Source organism: Diorhabda carinulata, chromosome 3 (assembly GCF_026250575.1).
Source record: "Diorhabda carinulata isolate Delta chromosome 3, icDioCari1.1, whole genome shotgun sequence".
NCBI classification, from domain to species: Eukaryota; Metazoa; Arthropoda; class Insecta; order Coleoptera; family Chrysomelidae; genus Diorhabda; species Diorhabda carinulata.
The window spans coordinates 18,957,824-18,978,229 of NC_079462.1; the positions used below are offsets into that span (position 1 = coordinate 18,957,824).

Consider the following 20,406-nt stretch of genomic DNA (forward strand, 5'->3'; position numbering starts at 1 on the left):
GTCAGTTATTTCAACATTTCTCTTACGACATCTCGGAAAAATTCATCTTATCTCCAGAATTTAATTATCATCAGTCGAGCACAACGAGGCCACATGAGTATAATTCTTCGCCAATGATAGTGTCTTTCTTCACAAACTTTGAACAATTCATTTTTTCGTGACGTCTCCTAAAAATTCATCTATTTTGCAACATTTAATTAATATTAGTCGAGCACTTAATTATTCAGGCCCTAACGAGGACACTCAAGTCTATAATTCCTCGGTAATAATAGAGTTCTGCTGTTCTGCTACTCAAAAAAAGACATTTCTCTTATGGCGACTCGGAAAAATTCATCTATTCTGCAGCATGTAATTATCATTAGTCGAGCATTTGATTACTCAGGCACTAACGAGGCTATACAAGTCTTTAATTCCTCGACAATAATAGACTTCTATTGGGAAAATACGGAAAAAGTCATTTTTTCAGTACCATTTAGATGGCATTGGTCGAGCACCTTATTTGTTACGGCCAGAATAGTTAAGTGCTCAACTAATGCTTATTAAATGCTGTAGAAAAATGAATTTTTCGGAGACGTCACGAAAAAAATGACTTTTACCGAGTTTTCTCAGCAAAACACTATCATTGGCGAATAATTATACACTTATGTGGCCTCGTTAGTGCCTAAATTGTTCAGTGCTCGACTAATGTTAATTTAATGCTGCGGAAAAATGAATTTATTGGAGACGTCACGAAAAGAATGACTTTTTTCGAGTTTTCTTAGCGAAACACTATAATTGTCTAAGATTTACTCAAAAACTTGCACAACAGAAAATTCTGTAGTATGGCCCTTAATTAACATTTAATTTACAGTTAATTTTCTGTTTATTATTTTTTCTGACTGCTCATATTGCTCTGCTAACTTTAGTGACTATTATCAAACGTGTGTTTCGAAAACCAAGTTATCATCTTCAAAGATTGAAGGTAAAAGAGTGTTTGTTTATTGGTAGTCTAAACATTGTGTTCAGTTAACCCAATCGAAGTTAAGATAAACCTAACCGCAAAATTGATGCGTTCCTCGGTCTGCTTAACATCAATTCGAATGTAAATAAAAAAATTGAAAAAGTAAAAACGTGAACAACAATTATATTAGACTTTTTTCATATTGTACTTTCTTCTCTCCTTCAGTTAACTCCCCATCTCCTAAAAATGAGCTCCCAAAAAAAAACTTTCGTTATATCACAAATCCAGTTCAGAAATCCGAACTGGAAGACAATCAGTACAATTATTGGTAAAGTCGATTTCCGTTATCTGGGCACATACGAAAGTTTAGCTATATAAATAGAGCATTCCTTTTGCATGAAATCTCATGAAAGTGTAGCTCATTTAATTCTATGCCCCATTTAATTTTACTTAAATCAGATGTATTTGACAGATGAATGAAAAGTTTGATGCTATATTTATTTGTTTTTTTGGTTAGTGCTTAGTAAGAATGGTAGTTAACATTTGTGAATTTATTTTTATTTCACTATTGTATTCACAAGTGAATTTTAGGTTAAATTACAATAAATTGAATTTTTTTGACACACACACACATTCTATTTGACACACCATATCAAAGTGAGAACAGCTCAACTTGAAATAGATCAATTGTAAAAGGAAAGCTATGAATATCTTTTTTGTATTTCATGCAGTCTGTTTAATTTTATTTTTGTGTGTCTTTCAAAAATTTAATTTTTGTTGCACCTGATTATTTCATAAAATACATTTTGTTCGCTTCTTAATTTGTTTTGAAAAATTGTACTGCCCTTTTTTTTTAAATTCTCGGTTCTCAGCTTTTGTATCTTTCCAAATATTGTCATGAACTGGTCTAAATTTTGTGGTGGAAATGCAATAGAGATCGTTTACATCGAAACATCCGACCGTCGACTAGTGCTTTGGAACCATGTTGTTATTTATTTGCTAGATATAAATATTAAGATTTGAGCTTAGGGGGGTGCTATTAACATTTTCACATTTATAAACTGTGCTATGAGAATTAGGTACGTTATCGACGGACGCAAGTTAGAAAAAACTCTTTCATGGAACGCGAAGTTTCTATAAACTTTTTAAACTCATTGACAGTTATTTGTGTTTAAAAAATACTTTGTATTTGTTTTTGTGTGTAGTTTGAAATTTGATAGTGACTAATTAAAAATGGTCGTATTAAACGGTTTATTTGTAACTTGGACAATGGAATCTATGTTAGAATTTACGATTTTTATGGGGTTCCTATATTGGGTATTTCCTGGTTTATTTTCGGAAGGTTTCAAAAGGTAACGAAATTTGATATTACTTAAAAAGTGATATATTTCTATTTGACAGAATCAAGTTTTTCCTAGAACTATATAAAATTTTTGTTTATTAACTCAATTTATTGATTGTTTTTGTGATTAGGAAAATATTTTGTAGTTGAATTTGGGCATAGTTTGAAGTTAGATAGTGACTAATTTTGAAATTGATCAAATGAAACAGTTTAATTGTAACTTGGACAATAGAATTTTTCTTAGAACCTACTATTTTTACAGGGTTTTTTATATTGATTTGTCTGTAGAAGGTAACGAGTTTTTAAATTTTCTTCATAAAATTAATTGAATGAAATTTGTTTTGGCAGAAACCAATTCGCGCCAAAACTAACTCCTACAATGATAATTCAATCCTCTTCATTATTTTTAGACGAGAAAAAAGATTTGTTGTGTCGTCTTTAATAAAGGTTTGATGATTTCTCTTGTTTCACAGATTTAAAACCTTTAGATTTGATTGATGAATAATTAATGGTGATATACGTTACATTTTGCTGTGAACTCGTATTTTTCTGGTAACTACGCATTGGCCATTGAGAGAATCATAGAATATGTTATATCTGCAAATATTGTCTGTTGTATTTGAATATCAGAAAAGGTATTGTTCTAGGTCAGAGGTCGGCAACGTTTTAAGTCAGGAGAATAAAAAATTACAATTCAAAAAATAACAGTTTTTACACAACCATGAAATTTTTCGTTGTCAATAATAAATAGTGCGAGTAAAAAGAACTTTTAGATAAAAAAATATTCAAGAGAAAAAATATATGTTTATTCATATATTTGTAGTGTTTTTCACAACTAATTAGTTAATATACATACATGTGTCTATGGAATTATTAGATAATTACCTATCATTTAAGTAAAAAAAAACAATTAAACAATAATTCACAACTTTAACTTGTAAACAAACAATTGGACAAATAAATTCAATGTGAGCGTTGGCTTTGCATGGTTTTAGAAAGTTTGGATAAATTTGGCTCATAACTTGTTTCTTACTATAATTTTAATTAAATTCATGCAAGAGAATGTTTGTTCACACGAATATATCGATCCCAAGAAAGTCAGCACTCCAAATGCCAAGTTCTTCATCTCACTGTAGCAATCTGGAAGACTATTCCATATGTTGTTTATACGAGCCTCAACTTGTAGAATTACTTTGAGAGCTGTTCATTTTTGTTGCGTTACGTTCATACATTTTTGAACCTCCAACTCCTCTCACTTGCTGTTCAACTTAGTAAATTTTCCACTCCACAAAGCTTTACTTTTTAAATAGATCAATTGCATTTCTAGGGTCCAGTTTTAATTCCAGATGGCTCAATGTAGAATTCGATACTGTTTATATTGAAAAAATTTACTCTGAATGCTAGAGTGGTATTGTTGGTTTCTAATTGCTCAAATCTGTCAGCAAATTCGTCTTTAATTTTTTTAATATGTGTACTGAAGCAATTTGTGCCTACAGTTACACTGGTATCGCGATATTGCTTTGAAAATTGAAAATGAAATTGAAAATTTATCGCTTTTCTTTGAAACAAACTAATTCTTCTACCAAAGCATAGACTGATTTTCCCTTTCTCTGCAATTTTAGATTTAGTTCATTTAATTTCGCTATGATATCGAACTGGCAACCATTTGTCGCTATTTAATTCAGAGTGATTAATGCCTTTTTCATTCAGGAATATATTTATTTCATTCAAGCACAAAGCAAAACGTTTCAACATCTTGCCTTTGGAAAGCCATTGCACTTTATTATGAAGGAGGCCGGAATACTGAGCCTCCATTTTGTTTAATAACTCTTTTAAACTGTCGATGGTAGAGTGCTTTTGACAAGATGCATCTTGTGCCGTGTCTTTCATGTCGATTGACTCATTGATAGCAAGTGATAACGCAGAAGAAAGTTGAATATCTTCCACTTACAAATCTGTTACATTTGAAGACATTTTAGCTTGTACTGCTTTAGCGGATAAGGGCAAATCTTTGATCTTTTTTAACATTTTTTCAGTTCTTTAGATGAACGTATAAAGCAATTCTTGATGTATCTCACGGGAGAGGAGGCGAAAAAAAGGGAGATAGAATCGATGCCTAATCCTCGTTAATAGATTCAGAACGATTTTTATATTTATAAAATTAATACTATTTGCATATGGAACTAAACAGCCGCAGCTTCACATCCAAAGAACCACAAGTGGCGCGCGAGCCGCAGGTTGCCGCCCTCTGCTCTAGGTGTACATATTGAAAATTATTGCACTAGGACACTTACAAAGTGTCAACTTCTTGGTCTTTATTCAATTGACTTTAATTGCTATCGAATGGGATTGAAAGTTAACTGTTTAGACTAATTGAAGAACTTATTAATATTGAGAATTATGTAATTTAAATGGTTACTTAAGTAGAGGTAATTAGATTACGAACTAAACTAAACCAAAAGTATTTAATTAGGTAAACGAATAATCACCTGATTTATTTATTCAAAAATTCAAAGGAAGATTTAATCGCTTCCGTTGTTTTTTTAATATATGCAATCATATAAAATTATATATTCCTCAGTAACTATTATTTACCGCAGATAAAAAAACAATTTTAAAAATAACAAACATGTTTTTCACAAGAGTTATATTTTCGATGTCCGAAAATATGTTTTTAAAAATTTATTAAACACAAAATTACAATATTGAATGGATTGAATGAACAGAATTAATCTCATAAGCGAATTAACTACTACTATTCATTGTTTAAACCAACTACAATTCATTGTCAAGTTATTAAAATAAATGCAGATATATGTTTACGAAATAAGATCTTTTTAAGAATAATATAGATTTTTCTTCATTTAACTCACGGTTTGTTTTTTGGTATGTTTTAATTTTTGCATGTTTTCATAGTTTTATTTCTATTAGTATTATATCTTTTTTATCCGTCTGTCTGTCTATCTTTATGCCACCAAAAGCTTGTCTGATGGAGTTTCAACAATAACGGCTGTTAAACGAAATGAGAACAATAAAAACATGACTAGATTTTGTTGCTGGAACATGAAGCCAGAACAAAGCTGTAACAAGTAATATTTTTTAGTAATATTGAAGAAGCACATACTGGTCAGTTTCCCTTGATGCCCACTCTAGACTTTTGTTAGATGTCTCTTAGAGACTTTCGAGATAAGTCGTAGCGACTGAAAACAGAAAAGCAAGCGCGAGAGTGTGGTTAATTACCTCGCCTCTTTCCCTTGCATCGTTTGAATCACTCTTCAGAAAAGTATACGAAGTGGAACGAAAGCAAGAGCACTCAGCGCATTGTCCACACTCTTGCACCTACGTTTCCTTTTGTAGATTTAAGCCCAATCCAGACTCTCCGCGAGGAAACGCGAATTCGAGAGTGTGAACCTATGCGCTCATGCCCTTTCGCATACCCTTGGCTCGCTTCTCTGTCTGTTTCTTTTTTGGCGTGAGTAAAAGGACGTGAGCATGAAAATAAAGTGGATGAGATGTGGGATCGGATAAGTGAAAAATTAACCTCATACGTTTTGTCACGAGGCTTAGCAGACTTTAATGCCGCGTTACATTTTTTTTTTCATAATCGCCCAGAATCTAATGCCGATTAATGTTTCACTTTACTGCCGAAAAAATATTTTTTTTTATATTTGTAAGTAGGACTTAAAATGTAAAAAAAATCATAAATGGCGACTTTTAGAAAGTATCTGAGAAAGAAAAAAAGCCTCCATTGAATCCGTTTCCGGTATAAACGTCCATTTTTTAGTAGGTATAGCGGTCAACATAATAAGAAGCATAAGAAAGAAAAAGTCCTTTAAAAATGTATTTTTCAATCAGACTATCATACATATGTGATATACACAATTAGTAACGTTGAACGAAAAAAAAAATTATATTATCCAATTGAAGTGTGGCTTCAAATTTACTTTTTTCCACTATTTACTGCTATTTATTTTCATTGTAGCATACTAATAAATTGGTTAAAACATCTTAGTTAACATCAAAAACAATCTAAAATATTTACTGGAAATACACATAATTTGTGTTACTTTGATCACGTTTTACTCATTAAAAAATACTTAAAATTTATTTTCCATCGCCTACAAATTAACTTTTTGTTTATTAGGTTTCTTTCACTTTTAATGACATGTGAAACCAGACTTTTCCATCAACTAATAAAGAAGGATTTTGAGTTGTCAAATAATTGTGCTTGCGTTGGGAAATTTATTTTGTGGAAAATATATCAAGCTACTCAAAAATGAAACAAATGACTCATTTTCTCTAGATGCCCCTGGTGGAACTGGAAACACTTACTCGTCATTGATTTTGGCAACTGTTGCGACTACGTTGTTCGAAAATACTGGCTCATTCAACTTTATAATTGCTCAGTCTTAAAATAATCACACTCACGTTGGAAACTCTTGATCAAAATTTGAATGATTTGTGCAATGACTCGAGAATTTTTGCTGGCGATATGATTTCACTACTTGTCAATTTCCGCTAAACATGGCCAGTTATTCCAAAATAATTATAATTGCATTGTTAAACGATTCATCTGCTTAAGATTTCATCAAGCAATTGCAGACTATCCGTAACGGCCTGTCGAGGAATCGAGCGAATTGATAGCATTTCCTCCGAATTTTTCTACATTGTATTATCTAAAGACCAGTTCATCAGCGATGATCAGACTCCCTTGAACCCTTATGAAGTTACCATTCATCGCCATTTAAAGCCATTAGGTAAAACCTAACGAGGAAACAATTAGGGACAGAATAACCAAAGGAAGAAAAGTAATAAGAGCCCTGAACTCAGTGCTGTGGCAAAAGAATATTAGACCAGAAACAAAAAAGAGAATATACAACGCCATTTTACAACCAATAATTACATATAGCTCCGAGGTTTGGCAACTTACAGAAAAGCAAAAAAATAACTTAAATGCAGTGGAAATGGATTTCTGGAGGAGAGCAGCAAGAATATCTAGAACGGAACATATAAGAAACGAGGAAATAAGAAGACAATTGAAAGTAGAAAGAACTTTAGTAGAAGATATAGAAAAGAAACAGTTGATTTGGTACGGACACGTTAAGAGAATGGGAAGAGAACGACTACCAAGAATAATATTAGAATGGACCCCCACAGAAAAAAGAAAGAGGGGAAGACCACCTAGAACATGGCTACAAGGAATCACTAGAGCAATGTCCGAAAGGAACCTAGCAGTCGACGACTGGCAAGATAGACAGGCCTGGAGATTAGGAACCCAAAGGCGTATAACGCTATAAAAGGGGATATATATATATAGGTAAAACCTATAAAAGTAATAGTGTCGTATTACACGAATTAACCGAGATTCAAGCGAACCGACCATTAGAAATATGTAAACAGCTCCTTGCCTTGTCGAAAGATGATGAAAGTTCTATTAAACGCATTGTTACCTTAGACGAGAAATGGATTTATCTAAACAACCCGAACATGGAAAATGAGTGGTTAGCCAAAGGACAATTGCCAGATCCCGCTAAAAATAGAGGTCGATTCGGAAAGTCTTGTTTGTCTAAAAACAAGACAATGCTAAAGTTACGCGGATTAAGACCGAAGAAGTTGGTGGTATTGAACTCCTGCCACATCCAGCAATTATTGTAGACCTTGCACCGTCAGATTACTACTATTCTTGCGTGAGAAAAGTTTTGAAACCAAAAGAGATGTTAAGCATACAGTGTGACAATTTTTTTGCATGTAAACCCAAAGAAAGGTTTTACCAAGGTTTCAATTAGACGATGGTCGTAGAAGTACCTGGCCTGACCTAGAGATAGCGGTAGTTTCTGGGAAAATACCTCAGTATTAGAAAGTCCACAATCTATAAAGCATGTGTTTCAAGTTTGAAGACGCCACCTTGTTCAGTATTTGTTTGGCAGTCATCAATAATGAACGTTTTCATATGTTGTACATATGGAAAAAATTGGTCATTGTTATGTGATACAATACTTTTATTTGAAAGGTCTTACCCTAACAAAAACAAACGCTGAACAAGATTCTACTGTGGGTGAGACTGCTCCTTCGTTATCAACAGTAAAATATTGGGTAGCAGAGTTTAAACGAAGCCTGACGACCTGCGAAGACCAGCATCGCATTGGTCGCCCAAATGAGGTGACGAATTTAGATATGAGAAAGCTGTGCGCAAGATGGGTGTCGCATTTGCTCACAATGGAAAAAATACATCGTCGTGAACATGTTTCCATCGAGGGTTTGGCACAGTTTCACAGAAATAACGCCGAATTTCTGCGCCGCTTCATAACCATGGATGAAACGTGCGTTCATCACTTCACACCAAAAAAAAAAAAGAACAATCAAAACAACAAGGCAAAGACCGTTTCATCTGCAGGGAAGGTCATGGCGTCGGTTTATTAGGATTCGCGTGACTACCTTGAAAAAAGGAAACACTTTCAACGGCGGGTATTATGCGAACTTATTGCAAGGTTTGAGCGAAGAAATCGAGTAAAAACGGCCGCGTTTAGCTAAGAAGGAAGGGTTGTTCCAATAGGACAATGGCCAAATTTAATAAATTAAAGTTGGAATTGCTAGCTTATGCACCCTATTCGCCAGATTTAACCCTTTCGGATTATTTTCTGTTGCCAGACTTGAAAAAATGGCTCGGAGGTGAAAAAGGTGATATCTGCAGTTAATGGCTATTTTGAGGAGCTAGACATTTTTTATTATAAAAAGTATCGAACTTATTGAACATCGTTGGGAAAAGTATATGGAGCTAAAAGTAGATTACGTTTAAAATTAATATACTTTTTTCCAAAAATTTTGTATTTTCTTTGTTGGGCCACGTACTTTTAAGATCATCCTCGTAGCTTGTTGAAATTTGGGCTGAATTTGTAGACATTATTCATATTATCTCAAAATTTACGTACTGAATATTTTGTATTGTTCATATTACTTAAAATTGTGAATTAAGTTCAGCTAATCTGTAACTTAGCATTAATTGAGTGTTAAATAAAATTTTTTATTATTTTTCTTTCTTTAGTGACTTACCTATAATTATATTTTTTTGTGCCTTAATGTTCCTATTAGGTCGAAAGACTGCTCATTTAATTCGTAAAAGTCAATTAATTACCTAGAAATTGAACTAATTGAGAGTATGGAATTTTTTCAACCTTATTAATAAACTAATCAAAAATATTGTAATTCTTCGCTTGAGATGCTCCCGATTGCTTGACCTATATTTATATGTACAAATTATTATCGATATCATTCATTCAACATTTCTTCCCTCACCTATATCACTTTATAGTCCATACATTTTATGCAATACTGATATAATTTAAATGTATTATGTTCGTATTGATAATTTAGTATAAATCAAATCGCCGGGGTATATACATCTAATCACCATGATACTTTTTCTAATGGGTATTTATCTATTCATTGCGATTGTTTTGATATTAACCAAATGTGGTTTCATTAACGTCTTATATGGAATGCTCCAATTGTTTTTGGTATTACAATTCACTTACTTTATTATACTTCTACAGGGGTAAGCAAAGTTTTATTTCTTTTTTAAAATGTAATTTTTCAAAACAATTTGGTGCTTGTATGTTGGTCGTTATCCTTTGTTTCACAAATTTTTCCTAAAATATTTTATTTGACTACAAGGTATGTTAGGAACATTGTGTTATACTGGTTATATTTTGAACTTTGACTTTTTAACAACGTTACGTTCATAATTAATAATTACGAATTGTGTTGGGGGTTGAGGACTCAAAATAAAACTATCCAAAAGTTTTTCAAAATGCCAACGTTCCGATTTTTTATTTAATCTTTATCAAGGCTTTTTTAAATTATCAACGTCAGTCAAAACATAAAGAATACGTTTATAAATCAACTATTTTTTTTCTTATTAATATTGAAAATATTGTTTGAAATGACGAAAAAAAAATCCTGAAAAATTTAGAGCTCTTAATATTAATATTAAAAGGTGCGGCGTCGAAAATTTCAATCTCCCATTTGATTAATGTGAGAAAAATTTTTTTCTAACTTTGGAATTTATTAACTCAAAAACTTCTCGAACTAGTTGAGTCAGAACATTTTTTGTACAGAATTGAACGTTCTACAAAAAAAGACTCTTATAATTTTTTGATATATTTCCTTTTTCAAAAGTTATTTGGGTGATTCCGTTCTAACTGTGATATTCAATGTCCTGTATTGTTTTTTTGTACTAGTCATTAATTAATAATCAATTAATAAAAATTTTGTGTTAATTGAATAATTCTTAAGATATTTAAACATTATTTTTATACAATATAACTTGCCACTTAAAGAAAACTTATACTACATCACTTGAATGTCAGTACCGTGTCATGTCCATTCCTAGAATTTACCGATAAATTATTAATTTTTTTTGTCGTAACAAATGATTTAAACTAATTACCTTATAAATTCTAATGTTTATGATCAAACTGAGGAAAATTGATGCACTTGTTGTTTAATATCTTAAGTTACCATGTCAGTACCGTGTCATGTCCATTCCTAGAATTTACCGATAAATTATTAATTTTTTTTGTCGTAACAAATGATTTAAACTAATTACCTTATAAATTCTAATGTTTATGATCAAACTGAGGAAAATTGATGCACTTGTTGTTTAATATCTTAAGTTACCATGTCAGTACCGTGGATAAATGAGTCAGTACCGTGGAACTCAAAATCCGACATTTGTGTCTTGCTCGTGATACTTTGAAGTTGTAGTAAATTCCTCTTAGAGTTTTATTTTTACAGTAAAATAGATGAATAATATGCATAAAAAAGTTAGAAAAGTTAAATTTTAAAATCTTGAAATTTTGAATACAAAAAATCACAGTTAGAACGGAATCACCCATTTAAAGATAATGATGGATTGATTATTTTCCGACGCAACCATCAACTTTATGATAAAATTTAATAGGATTTTTTTTGTATAACATTTAATCTCCTATAACTTATCTCTTATTTTTTACAGATCGTAAGTTATTTGCAAAAAAATTTTTTTCAAAAAGTTGTCAAAAAAATTTCTATTACAATTGGGCACTTTTTTTCTTTATTCATTATAACTAGCAATAAGTATTGTAATTGCTCTTCATTCTTAGTGAAACACTTATTGTGTATTGTTCAATTAATGTAACACCACGCTCCGCCACATCATTTATGACTGTTGATTCTGTAAAAAATCGCACATTAAAACTTCCATCACTAGCACAAGAACTTACATCTTTCTCAATGAAGTCATAAGGCAAATCAAAATCTTTGAAAATAGATAGAGAATCTATCGACACAAAGTCACTCATATCTTTGTCTAATATTGCATTTAATTGTCTTTTTTTACTTCAAATTTCCTTGCCTTAACTTTCTTTCCTTTCGGACAGTCAATATTTACAATCATTTTCAGTTAAATACCATAGATGATTAATCATTTTTTCAGTAGCAGCTTTTGATATTTTTGCAAAAAAGTGAGATCATGATTTGGAGCAAGAATAGCAGAAGGCGAAGAATACCAAGGTTTTTATGTTATTTGTGGTATGAATACTTCTCGAAGGCTATTTTTTTCATGTGCACTGAGTTTGAACTCGTCTCTAAAAATAAATATTTTCAGACAATAAATTGCCTATGCCATCAGTGCAGAGCGGGATTTCCGGTGTAATTGGAAAAATTCACTTTTCTCGAATGGCGTCAACCGCGATCAAATTGGTTAAGCCGTTCAAAAGTTATGGAACGTTCTAAATTTTTTGCAAATAACTTACGATCTGTAAAAAATATCGAAATTTTTTTAAGACATAGGTTATAGGAAATTAAATGTTCTACAAAAAAAGTCCTATTAAATTTTCTCATAAAGTTGATCGAAAAATAAGAAAAATGAAAAAATTTTAAATCAATCCATCTTTATCGTTAAATAACTTTGAAAAAAGTAAATATATCAAAAAATTATAAGAATATTTTTTTATGGAGCATTCAATTCTCTACAAAAATATGTTTTGACTCAACTAGTCCGATGACTTGTTAAAGAGTTAATAAATTCCAAAGTTAGAAAAAAATTTTTTCCCACGTTAATCAAATGCGATATTGAAAGTTTCGACGCAGCACCTCTTAATATTAATATTAAGAACTCTGAATTTTTCAGGATTTTTTTTTCGTCATTTCAAACAATATATTCAATATTAATAAGAAGAAAAATAGTCGATTTTTTTGAAACAGTTTAATATACATATCCTCACGAAGAGATAATTCGATCAGGACTAATAGATATATCTTAACAGGAAAATTATATAAATATGTATATATGTTTTTCATTTTTTGACTGACGTCTAATAATTCAAAAGGCCTTGGTAAAGATCAAATAAAAGATCGAAACGTTGGCATTTTAATAAACTTTTAGAAAGTTTTATTTTGAGTCCTCAACCCGCAGCACCATTCGAAATTACATACTAAGAAGGACAATAATATCAACAATAATAAATGATATTTAATAAATAAGATTTTAATATAAAAACTCACCGGTATAAGTGGAGTTTATCTTTACAAATCCAAATCAGAATCGATAACAAAAGATGAAAATTCGCAACAGATTTATTTTTTTTTAAAACTTCTCCATTTATCTCTGCCTACACTTGATTATAGGCATATTTTTCTAAAAGACAAGTATAACTACACCATCCATTTCTATTATACAGTTCTGAGGAAAAAAATATATCACTTGTTCGAACCATTCTCCAAAGACATCAGCGTTCATATCCTCTTGGTATTCATAAAACCATTTGAACTGTCTGTGTTTTATTTCAGTCTGCGTACTTTTTCTCATAGTGGATTCAAACCAGTAGACAAATTATTTGAAAAACTCAGTCTTCGACTTGTAACAGTTTTATATTGCCAAAAAGTACTTGGTTTCACATTTCTTCTTTATTCCTTAGATTATTTCTTCTCCACGTTCAAATATCGGTTCTTTCTATTAAATTAGACTTTCTAGATTGCTTTTCCCAGCGAAAATCTATTTTTTTGTTTGTTTCCAAAGCTTGCTTCGACTCATTTCGAGGTAATCCTTATCTCGAACAGTTGCAAGAACTTTGTGTACTGTCTGAAATTCTTTTCTAAAGAAGTGTACAGACGCTGAGCATATTTATCATTCCTTTTCTCAACTACAAATTCAGTGTTAAGAGGAAGAAAGTTATATCAAATATTATAGTTATAGCAAATAACATGTATATATCTTAGGGTGATCGCTAAAAATTAAATTTTTTGCGACGCCCCTAAAAAGCTTCTTTTTAATGAAAAAACACTGGGAATTTTTTTTCATGCAAAACAACACAATCTAAGTTAATTTCTTGGTATAATCATCTATTTTGGGAATTTTTCAAGAAAAAATATTTTATTTGAAATATAAAAAATTATAGAACTGAAATCTATAAAAATAACAATTAACAAAAATCTAAATTAAAAAAATTTTCTCAGTTGTTTTAAAGTTAAATGTTTTTATTTTAAAATTACATTAGTACAAACAATATTGATTTATTAAATAGAATAAATCAACTGGGAAAATTTTTTAATCTAATTTTTTGTTATTTTGATCAAGTATTGTTAGTTTTATTGATTTGAGTGCTATAATTTTTTATATTTCCAATATAATTGTATTTTTCTTGAAAAAAACCCAAAAAGAAGCAAGAAAAAAAAATGAAAAAAAAATACTTTTTTTTCACGAGTATTACGGTTCCACTAATGAAAAAAGTTACTTTACTCACGAATTTCATACACAATTTTTTCTACGTCTGTAGACTTAAAAAAATTCGACAAAGCTTTTATCAATTTTTATTTTTTAATAGTAATATTAAAAGTACAACTGTAGGCATTATTAATTTGAAGTGAAGAAGGAGTTACATTACTATTGGTACTTGAATTGCCAACATTTAACGATTTCAAAGGAATAATATCGTCTATAGTTGCATTAGTACTTTTGGGATTGTTGGTAGGATCGTGAACATTTACAATGTTGCTTGAAGTCGAACTAGTTGTTCCCCTTAAAATTTTCACTGCGAAATCTATTTTGTTTTTTATTGAGTCGTCTACGTAACCCTCCGCAACTGTGTCGCACTTCTTTAGTTGAATTATATCACCACCGGAATCCACTAATAGAGACGCCGAAGAACGTCGAAATGTATGCCCAGTGTAGTTTTTTGGATTAGGTAAATTCAAATATGTTGCAATAAGCGAGGAAATTTTTGAAAAGGTATTGGTACCTACAACTTGGATTTTGCATTTTCCATTTCTATATTGCAAAAAAAAAGAATCTCTTTTGACATTTGTGGGTCTTTGGATTTTATATTTTTTATGAATGTTTACTAAGCTTAATCTATTGTCAGATATTTCACCAACAATAGTAAATCTACGTTGAAAATGAGTTTTTGTGTGATAATTAAAACATTTCCGGTATTATTAATATCATTACACTTCATTTTATATAATTCCTCCTTCCACAGACCTCCTGCTATTCCGAATATTAAAGCAACCTGAAATATGTTACGAATAATATCTAAGCTTACATTAAAATTTTTTGCTGTCATGCATTATGCATGAGAGAGTGATCGTCTGGAGCTTGCAACACAAACTTATTAATTTCTTCAAGGGCAAATGTTTTAGATTTTTTGGGTCTATAGCCAACTAATTTATTGTTCAAATATGCAATGAATTTCGACTATTTACTGATGTCTACGTCGTTGTTTACCATTAGGGTGCCTTTCAGTTTTGAATAAGTCGAGGTTGAGGACTTACACATTTTGGATTTAGTTTCAAAGTAAGCTATATATAGTAATACTCTTTCTGTGAAGCTGTTGTTGTTATAGCAAAGTTAAGGCATATAACAGATATATAACTTTCCGGGCTTATTATACTATATATACTGAAATATTATGACAATTTAAAAACATTTAATTCATATAAACATATTTTTGAATCCTTATCTTCGCTGTGCAAGATTTGATTTGAATTTTAATTTTTTTTTAACTTTTTAAGTCTGTTATTAATATAGTTGGCCCCTGATCTATTCTGAAACTTTCAGAATACTTGGAAAACTTTCAGCATCTTTTTTTTTATTTAGTCTATGAAATGATATTATTGTTTACCAAAGACATCCAACTAAAATAGACATATAAATTCATTAATTAATCTAAAAAAGAGCGAACAGTTATGAAACTCTGATGTTTTTCATTGGCAACAATGTCTCACTATAACTAGAATGTCATCAATTGGCAATAACGCTAACAATAATTGATGAATCTAGCATACCATTTCACTAGAGCCCGCAACATTGCACGATTTACAATTATTCTAATTATTCTCTATTAAAATTATATTAATAATTTGTTTCTGTTGATATTGCGGACACTTTTACGTTTAAGAAAAATATTTCAGAGACTAATATCTATTACCAATTCAAATACCATATATCTAATTATTTTTTCATTTATTAATTGACTTTCCAATAGATTGTATACGTAGGTTGCTACTTGCAACACTGATATGAATATATAAAATCTAACATTGCCATAATAAAATATGACATTTTTAAAGGTGAATTTTCGTGTGATGAGTTTCTACGTGAATTAAACCAACAGCAATGTGCCGATGAACTCACTTCGACTTTTAGTGATACGGCACCATCTCAAGTCACCATGTTTCGCTGGTTTTCGAATTCAATCGTGGTCACACTTAGCTACAGGATGAATTTCGTGGAGGTCGTCCAAAATCGGCTATTATGCCAGAAAACTGGTGCAAGATCGATTAGTTCCACTCGCATATATTTAATATTGCATGAACATTTGGCTGTCAAAACGATTTGTTGGATACCACATAATTTGACAATCGCTCAAAAAAAAGCTTGAGTCGATTGATGCAAATAAATATTGCAAAATTCAATCGCGGCGCTTCAAAAGACGCCTATGAGATACAACAGATGAAGAATCATGGATCTTTGTATATGAACCCGAAACAAAAGAACAATCGATTTTATGGATCTTTCAAGACGAGCAAAATCTGGCAAAAGTTGTTCGTGAATGATGTACTTCGAAGCCTGATTTTTCGGAATAACTGGACATGTCGCTATCATTCCATTGGAGCAACGTAAAACGGTCAATTCTGTATTTGATAAACACGATAACTATCTTTAAATCAACCTAGATTCATAATGCTTTTATCATTTCTTAAGTCTCAAATACAAAAAAACCTTAATAATTACAACCTGACAACATTGAACAGTTGTTTATAGTGATTTCAGATCTAGCTTCTCCTAAATCTATTAGTGGATGTCTTTGGCGTTTATTAATTTTTTTGCGTTCATTAAAGTGTATTTTTTTATTTGTTACAGAGTAAACAAAATGGTAGATGTAGTAACGAATCGTGTTTTCGATACGTACAATAGATTCTCACCTTCTAATACGCACAATGAAACATTTGCAACTTTATCAACGCTGAATAGATTTTCCAGAAATCGGAACTATAATAAAATTATGACGCGAGAAGCTGATGCAAAGGTAAGATCCAATCCATCTATAATATCTAAATAGCAACAAATTATCTTTTCAATAAATATTGTAATGTTTTTTCTTATTTATGTATACTATTTCTATCGGTGGGGTGAATTTATAAACACTGTCTTTTCCTCACTTAATTTATTTAAACACTAATACTAGACTCAACTAACCTATACAGTTATGATTTGTTTACTAATACTCAACTTACTTATATATTTTATTTATATTCACTGGTTATTTCTCTATTTCGTTCCGTTCATTATGACTTTTTATCATAAACTAACTCTCGCTGTTAAAACAAGCTCGAATATATATCAGAATGGACATTTCTAGAATGTAACAAAAAAATATATAGAAATCCTAGAAATTAGTTTTAAAAATATAAACAACTCGCCGCTGTTTATAAAAACGTACATAGGAGCAACATCAAAGGCGCCGACAAACGTCAAACGATTCGGCGTATTGGCTAAATTTTAGAGTTCTATTATAACTGGACATGACCGGCTTTACGGCTTAAGTCAAGGAAGAGTTGGTAATAATATAGTTTATTTAAAAATATACGTCAATCAAATAGAATTGTGAATTAGAAAAAATGTGAACATCAATACTTTATTATTTCAATAGATTTTACGAAGGAATTAACCAATAATTTGATACCTTAATGACGTTGAACACGAATTTGCATTTATATTAAAACTAGTAAATATTAAGTACCGTCATTTATTTTTCTAAAAATTGACACAGACCAGTTGCCTATAGGGGAACCCAAATATGACGAATACCTCTATACTAGTTATAGGGCCCCACAGTAATGCCCGTAATTTCGAAAAAAAAAAATTAATTTCTTTGCAAATTTTTTACTTGAAAATACCAAATTTGGAGCATAGTATGAGACTCTCAATGGCATTAAGTAATGGTAAATAGAAGACAATCGAACCTTTCTGGAGGGAACTAGAGTGAAACTTCTCTTTATCTGTTGGTCCCTAATTGGAGGTCCTATAAATCCTCGGGGATGCATATTGGTAAAGAGCTAAATTATTACCAATCATCATATTTTTGGCTTCCTATACGCCTCTGCCCTGTGTCGGTTCTTATTCCAATTTTCGATTAACAAGTTTCCTAAAAGTTCGATTATAAATATACATACAAACAAATTTTCACACCTTATTGGAAACCTATAAAATAATCCTTGTATTTTGGGCATCTACAATAAATAAATCCGGCATATTAAACCATAAGCTCTTGTAGAACTACCACATAACAGTTTGAAGTGAGACCATTATTTCAGCCTGTGGAAATCCTTGGCAGCTCTTTTTCTGTATCGTGTGTAAGTCCCCTCAGAATGTAGAGAGGGCCCTCCTTTGTATATACTTGTGTCATCAATATAACACTACAAAACACTATTCAGCGCGTCTATCACCACGGGTAAATGACCGGAACTGTTACAGGTCTGTGGCTATTAATTTTTTCTTCAGAAACCATCTTCTCACTGTCCAACAACTTACTTTCTGGAGTTGTGACTGCAGTTGAAAAGCATTGTCTTGGTTTCTTAGACTTTGACACCAATCGCCAATCGTTTTACTAGAGGAATATTCTGGTCTCGTCAGTAAAGAATATCCTTATCCATTGCTGATAAATTCAGTTTAAATGTTCCCTTACAAAAATATTGCCGATGGCCTAGGATAAATGGCGGGCTTATTACTGGTCTACGTTTATTAATTAATTTGATAGAAACATTTATTACTCTGTGGAGTTGCTGCTGCAATTAAATATCAACGTCTTTCCGGTTTTCTAAAGACTCACACAAAAAATCGGTCATCTCTCTCGGTTGGTACTTGCTCTTAGTGTTCCAGTTCGAGATTTAGAGTAGAATTTCTTGGAAACCTCAGTAAATGTACCGAACTGTAAAAAACGACTCTTGTTATGTCTGGTCGTCACAGATTTTATTTACCCATGTTGAATCCAAATAAAAAATATTGTTGTATTTTCTTAGGCTCGCCTTGGAAAACCATACAGTCGATTGTTGTTATGTTTCGGATTCATATGTATAGATTCATGATTCTTCGCCAGTCACGATCTTATTGACGTGTTTTGAAGCACCGCGAATAAATTTTTTCAGGATTTCTATGAACCAATCGACACGAGCTTTTTTTAGCGATTGTCAAATTATGCGGTATTCAACGTGTCTAAATATTTTCGACAGCCAAATGTTTATGCAATATTGAATCTATGCTAGTGGAACTAATGCCCAAGTATGCATCAATCTCACGGTATATTACCTAACGATCCTGCAATAGAAGTTTACGCATAGCATCGATGTCTTCTGGCACAATAGCTGCTTTTGGACGACCTTCATCCTATAGTGAATTGCAACCAAGATTGAATCCTGAAAACCAGCGAGAAAGGTGCTTCTGGGTTCTGAATACGTTCACGATTAAAAATGTCAAACTTTATAATGGCAATCACAGATATGACATGTCTCAAAACTTAAGTAGTAATCCCCGTATCAGCGAACGCAATTTATTATTTTATCTGTGTACGCTATAAATTCTGCTCATCGAGACTTTGTTTAACGGTTTCTTCCCCTACGAATCCCATTTTTCTCATTGTAGAGTCGTGATTTTGATGTTTATCTTATAAAGCAAATTCAAAAATCACAGAACCAAAACTGATTAAAGAAGAAGGAACGTAATTGCATAGAATGACTCCTGCAATTGACACAAGTCTAGAGATGATTAATTCATTATATGCACATAAAACGATTAACAATGCAGACAATGCAAACAATAGTTCACGGCTTGTAATTATCATTAATAGTTAATTAAATAATATTAATTAATAGGAAAACTCCGTTTTCCCTTTTTTCAACCTGAAAAAGTACAATCACAAACAAAAACCACAACCCCAGTCCTGCAGAGGAGCAATTCCTATATCAGAGCCAATTACAATGAACTTAGTCACCATAAAAATTTCCTTATCCCACCCAAAATATCCCCAACCAATCCCTCTCTTTCTCATATTACTTGATACTTTCATTGCAACCAGTGTCTGCTATAAGGCAGCTGCTGCGGGAAGCTTGGCGTTGTTGTGGAGGAGCAATACTTCAAAAATGAGATAATCTTGAATTTTTCGTCGAATCTGTTCAATAAGCTCACACTTACAATGTTTTCATTACGAGAAAGACGGGAATGCGCTTGATTCGCAACACGTGCACGACTTTGTTTGAGTTCGTTGTATCAAACCTTTTCTCTTGATCATAAAATATTAGCTTCTCTAAACTAGGCCAGTAGTCTGTGGTGAATTTCCACTGGGCTCTGCACTGCGTTACTTAAAAGAGAAGCACATTCCTTTTACTCATCGTAATGAGTCCTAACTTAAGCACTGGACAAGCGCACTGATGTGATTTTCCTACTTAGGTATACCCACCAAACAACTAATAACGCCCAAAAACACAAATATATTTCCCCTGTATTAGCCACTAAAGGCTTGTTCATATTCGATTCATCTAGTATAATTTTCTGAAAACCAATGCAAATTATAATCACATGTCGAAAAAATTG

The 20,406-nt window shown here is 31.7% G+C and overlaps 1 protein-coding gene across 5 annotated transcripts in view; it reads left to right on the forward strand.

The window, feature by feature from the left end:
* Positions 1–20,406, forward strand: part of LOC130891083 (glycerol-3-phosphate acyltransferase 1, mitochondrial) — a 57,767-nt gene that overhangs the window by 5,429 nt on the left and 31,932 nt on the right. For 2 of the 5 annotated variants that reach the window (XM_057795620.1, XM_057795619.1), the window contains exon 2: positions 16,681–16,846. In XM_057795620.1, the coding sequence (XP_057651603.1) occupies positions 16,691–16,846 (156 nt within the window). In that variant the 5' untranslated portion in view covers positions 16,681–16,690. Of the gene's footprint in view, positions 1–1,849; positions 2,293–9,642; positions 9,835–15,088; positions 15,112–16,680; positions 16,847–20,406 lie in introns of those variants that run through there. The other 3 variants (XM_057795618.1, XM_057795617.1, XM_057795621.1) reach the window with 3 other exon arrangements.